The 5911-nt window shown below is 31.8% G+C and overlaps 1 protein-coding gene across 1 annotated transcript; it reads right to left on the bottom strand.

The window, feature by feature from the left end:
• Positions 1 to 4184: 4184 nt before the first annotated feature.
• LOC111884176 (abscisic acid receptor PYR1) lies at positions 4185 to 5251 on the bottom strand. The gene has a single exon (XM_023880500.3). The coding sequence runs from the start codon at positions 5155 to 5157 to the stop codon at positions 4489 to 4491; it is 669 nt and encodes a 222-aa protein (XP_023736268.2). The 5' UTR covers positions 5158 to 5251; the 3' UTR covers positions 4185 to 4488.
• Between the last annotated feature and the right edge of the window lie 660 nt (positions 5252 to 5911).

Raw genomic sequence — 5911 nt, 5'->3', positions numbered from 1 at the left:
CATGGAAAAACACCAAATGCTTTTAACAAGTGAAAGAATTTGGTGGAAACGAATGATATCACAATTTGTGATTGGAAATATGACGACAGGGAAAGCATCTAAAAATAAGGTTTCAACGATTTAAATATATAATAATAATATCAATAGAAATTAAGTTTAATAAAAATAAACCACAAATTCTCAAAGTTAACTAATTAATTTATACAGCTAAACATAAAAGTTTTATGAGTATACGATTTGTGAATATGCGATTTGAGAACTCCAAGTCAAATTCATGAAGTCAAAACGTGAAAATTAAAGATAGTATTGAATTTTTGGTAAATAAAAAAATAACTAAAAAGAATTTTTTTTAAATCTATTATCCGTATCCAAATCCGGAAAATTGGATATCCGGATTTTAGATATCCAATTTTTATATAATTACGGATCGTATTTTCAGATCAGATTTTCAGATTTGGTTATTTTTGAACATCCCTAGTAAAAAACCACCACATTATCTAACAGGTGAAATTTAACGTCGCTTCAATAAAGTCTTAAATTTTAACAGAAAAGACACAGTTGGGACCAAAATCGCAAAAGTGAATGTCAAAGTCTCAAATATATAAAGACACTTGAAAATTTGAGGACCATTCTTGTAATTTACTTTAAAAACTCAATCATTAACTTTACCGTGCATGAAGTGGATCCATCACATCCCGGCCCATGAATCCAAAGCCTAATATTGGGTTCCAAATGACTTATCGGTTGCTCTATCGCTTTCCAAATGTTTTCTACCTAGTTTTTTTTTTTTTTTTTTTTTTTCTTTTTTTTTTTTTTTAAGGGAAATGGACTTAATAAGGTAATTAACTTTTCGGTTTGTTCATATCTGGGTAACTATCTTTTTTTTGTATACATCTAGGTAACGAACTTTTTTGATGTGTTCATATATGACCACTATGACCGGCTGTAGTAGGTTACATCCGGTCATAACAATCATAATGGTCGTATGTGAACACTTCCAAAAAGTTCATTACCTAGATGTGTACAAAAAAAGATAGTTACCCAGATGTAAACAAACTGAAAAAGTAATAGTAAAATGCACGAATGGTCCCTGTAGTTTGGATAATTTGTGCATTTGGTTCATAACTTATTTTTAACATAGATGATCCATACTATTTATTTTTGTTGTGAATTTGGTCTTTGTCCTACCTCAAAAGACTATTGTGGGACCCAACTTAAATTTCTCAAATGTGGTTTCAGGTTTAGGGTGAGGAGATGCAGATATGTGGGGTCTATTAATTTTTTTTAATATATAAAAAATAAATACATAAGTAAGAAAAAAAATAAAAATGGCACAATAGTCTTTTGAGGTAGGACATGGACCAAATGCACAACAAAAATAAATGGTAGGGATCATCTAAGTTAAAAAATAAGTTATGGACCAAACGCACAAATTACCCAAACTACAGGGACCATTCGTGTATTTTACTGTTACCTTTTCGGTTTGTTCACATCTGGATAACTATCTTTTTTTTGTATATATCTAGGTAACGAACTTTCTGGAAATGTTCACATATGACTGGTTATGACCGGATGTAACCTGCTACAGCCGGTCATAATGGTCATATGTGAACACTTTCAAAAAGTTCGTTACCTAGATGTATACAAAAAAAAGATAGTTACCCAGATGTGAACAAACAGAAAAATTAATTACCTTATTTAGTCCATTTCCCAGTTTTTTACTCGTTTATTTTCAAAACTTTTTTTTTTTTTTTTAATTTTTAAATCAGTTTTAGTTTAGTATATATATTTTTTCTAAATATGAATAGTTTTAATAACAGAAATATATATTGTCGCAACTAACAACCAACATTATCAATAATTCATTCCGATGAGCCCCAAGCACACCTTCACTCCCAACCCCGCTAAAATATATATACAAATCTACTTTTAATATTTTAATAAACTGATTGAAGCAAAGCTATGAACCTAGGATTGTATTCGACTCTATCTAATGATAATATAAGGACAACTTTTCATTTAAAATAAAACATTTTGTCAAAAAAGATAAGCACATTTAATGCGATATTTTTTAAAATAAACATATTTAGTATATCATAAAGATGAGAAAGTGATATATGCTTTAGGGACCAATATTTTGAAAAGGTGTTGGGACCCCATTAAAAAAAAGCTAAAGTGGGAATTAGAGCTCATTTCATCCAATAAAATTTCACTCAAAGATATTCAAATCGAACATTGAAACCCTACATATACCCAAGTAATTAGGGTTATAAATGGAACTTTTTTGTTTCGAATTAAACAGGTTCATTTAAGAGTTTTACGATCAAACTAAGTTCCTAAACACGAAACACTTGTAATTTAATTGTCTCATTCTCTAACAATATTAATCTTCGATATTACAAAAAAAAAAAAAATTTGAAACTTTGTTTGGTTGTACCTTCTAATATTACAAAAAAAATCATATTATTTTGTAACTTAACTATAAATAATCAAACGGGCCCATAGCACCAAGTTGAAATAATGAAGGCAAAATGATGTTAATCAATAACATCTTATATAAATACTTAGTTGCTTCTATACTAGGGTTATCCACAAAACCATCATATTTTGGGACCATGTTATCATAATACGAACATTTGTTTCACCCTATTTTTTCAAACCTATAATACTTCATACTTGCTAGCTCCTATAGCTTCATTGACAATTTTACATTTGTGAGAATTTCACTCATAAAGATCATTCTTATGTTTTAAAAATAAAAATGACAATTATCATACTTTTAAAAATATAATATAAAAAGGTAACTATTCCACTTAAGAAATTGATTTATTTATATAAAATAAAACACATTTATAGTTATCGTACATGTTAGTGAAGCATTTTAATGAAGCATATACATTTTATGTTGATGGATCAATTTCTAAATTTCTAAAGTAAAAGAAACACCTCTCATATACTATTAGAATGGCTATAATACGCCTCTCATATGCTATTAAAATTACAATAAATCACTAGCCGATTATTTTGACCATTTTATCATTGTGAAAATTGCATTCATAATCGTTATTGTGGTGTTTTAAAACTAAAGTTGACTTTTATCATATAAATGTGTTGTGTGTGTGATGTATATATATATATATATATATATATATATATATATATATATATATATATATATATATATATATATATATATATATATATATATAACCATGGACATACTTTGGACCATTTTTAAAATTAGGACAATCACAAAGGGTAAGAGTAGAAATTAGGCTCATAGGATGCATCTTTTTTAAAATTTGGTAGCATAATGACCAGAAAGACAACATTGCACAACTAATTATTAAGCTTTGACTCATGCGAACCCTGTTTTAACCACTGAAAATTAAATTAAAAGAACTAAAGAATATTGTAATTGGTCATGGTTGTCATATGGGTCATGCTCATACTCCATGTCACACTCATCCCCACCTATTATTATTCCCCACTCACACAATTATGGTTAATTTAATAACATAGTGATTTGTCGCCATGGTTGTATGAATTACAAAAAGGCCCTTGTAATGTGAACAATGTTACAAGTTGGTATGGAAATTGTTAGTGTTGTACAAGCCAAAAGCAAATACAAAAAGGGTTGTCGTGTTGTACCATATTATATTACACAATATATTAAGATAGAAATTGTAACCGCAAAGGTAAAAGATCCCATCATGAAAAAGGGCATCTATGAAGAAGATGAAGGACTCAAACTGAAAATATAGCTGACATCACTTGTCGCTTTCCTCATCTTTCCTGTAGCGGCTCACTTTTTAGTCTTTCCAAATTCAGAAAAGTGGTGAACGAATTCAAGGGCAATTTATGTAATTTACTATTTTTGTGAAACAAATTGAGTATGTAGGGGTGTCTTGGTAATTTTATTCTTCCAAATTTCAGTTATTGTAGTTATTTTCAGTTCTACTTACTCAAAATAGTTACAAAACTAACAATAAACAAATGGAATAAAATTTAATCATTTGGAATATAATGCTCATATCTTACAAAAATAGCTACTTTAATTGTCCACAAATGCAACCATTTACCCAATTTATGATCCAAATATCCTCTAAGAATCGAAGCAATGTATTTCCAACATGATATCTAAAAATTGCTATAATTATTTGGTGAAATTTTGCTGTCACATGTCAATTAACACATCTCTAATGTATTAGATAATATTAAACATTCACAAAGTATTTCCATCATGGATATTGACCAAAACACCCCTAATATACAATTGAGACAGTCGCAACCCATCATTACAGACAAAGGGTGCTTTTTGTAAATTCCATACAGACATCAACAAAAAGGAAAAACTCACAAATATTCGAATTCAATAACAAAGGAAAGGGGAAAGTGTAGGTGGATTTTTTTTTTCTATTTATTTCCCGGGTCGGGTCGGGTTGAGTGGGGTCGTGGATTGGGATCAATTAATTGACAGCAGCGGGATCACCTGCGACTCTTGATGGTGGCGTCGCCGTCATGCGCCATGGCTTCGGTGACAGACGCTAATTTTTGCAGAGTTAACTTCACCACCGTATCAGCAAAAAGCCGTGTGTCCTCCTCCGTGTTCCCCTCCGGCACATCCACCACATATGATTCCAAGACCACCGTGATAGGCGGTGCATCAACCGCGCTAATTATCTCATGCACCGTTGTCACAGGATGGTAATTCCTCAATCTGTGTTCACCGCCGATGATCGTAAACCCCATCACGTGTTTCTCATCATCCAACAAGTCTAACCGCTCTGTGCTGGTCGCTGCCGGCAATCCTGATATGACGTTGACGTCACGCGTGCACCCCACCGTCATTGTGAAGGCTTCACTAACGGTGCAGCTCTTGATGAAGTGCTTGTAAGTCTGCGGTTTGTCAAAGCGACGGACAACAGACCAGACGACGGCGGCCGGCGCGTGGATGTGTTGGGCGAGTAGGGAGGAACATTGGGATGAGGTGAGATGGTAGGTGTGGAAGTCGATTACAAAAGGTTTCAACTGGTTGAACTCATCCTCGGTCAAACCTGGTGGGGCCGACAGGTGGTGGGTCGTCGTTGTGGTGATCGTTTGGTGCGGTGGCGGTTTGTCCTCTTCCGGCGTGGCGGAGGATTCGCCTTTCTCCATTTTTTGACACTAATCCAGCTTGAGAGAGAAATAAAAATGGATATTAGAGGAGAGAGAAAGAGGGAGTTGTGGGGGGATAGATAAGGACTAAGATTTGTTTTAAGTTTATAAGAGATGGACTTCTAGGTGATATGAGGGTATAATAGGAAATCACTTTGTCGCTTTATTTTTTTAAACTAAAAATGTTGAGTATTCCGTGAGTGTATTAGGGGTATACAATGATAACGAAAATATAGTGTAAAATAGGGAAATTTTATATTTACCTCTAAAACTATTTAGTGTATGTCTTTTTAAGTGGAATATAATTTGATAATATATGTGAATAAGATGATACATATAACAACATCTGTACAATATAATTTTGATCTTGTGGTTTGCATAAAATATTAGTTTTGGTTTTAATATTGGAATATAATTATGTATGGATGGGAAATATGATTATGAATGGTTCGTATTTCACTCTTTAGTATTTCTTTTAGTCCTTGGAACTTAAGTTTGTCTATTTATTCTCTTAAATATGTGTGAAAAAACAATTTTTTTCATTAAAAGTCTAAAGGGACCAACCTTACAAATAATTTTCATACTAGGGGTTAAAGATGTAAATTACCTAAATCAAGATGTTACATATATAAACATAGACAATGATAACAAAAATAACCCAACTTAAGATTAAAAAAAAAGCCTTCTATTTGAAAACTTCATCGGGAATATCTATAATCACAACTTTCAACTTGTTATTTTTATATCAATGAAT

The sequence above is a fragment of the Lactuca sativa genome, chromosome 3, assembly GCF_002870075.4.
Source record: "Lactuca sativa cultivar Salinas chromosome 3, Lsat_Salinas_v11, whole genome shotgun sequence".
Taxonomy (NCBI): Eukaryota; Viridiplantae; Streptophyta; class Magnoliopsida; order Asterales; family Asteraceae; genus Lactuca; species Lactuca sativa.
This window is presented reverse-complemented; position numbering and strand designations above follow the sequence as displayed.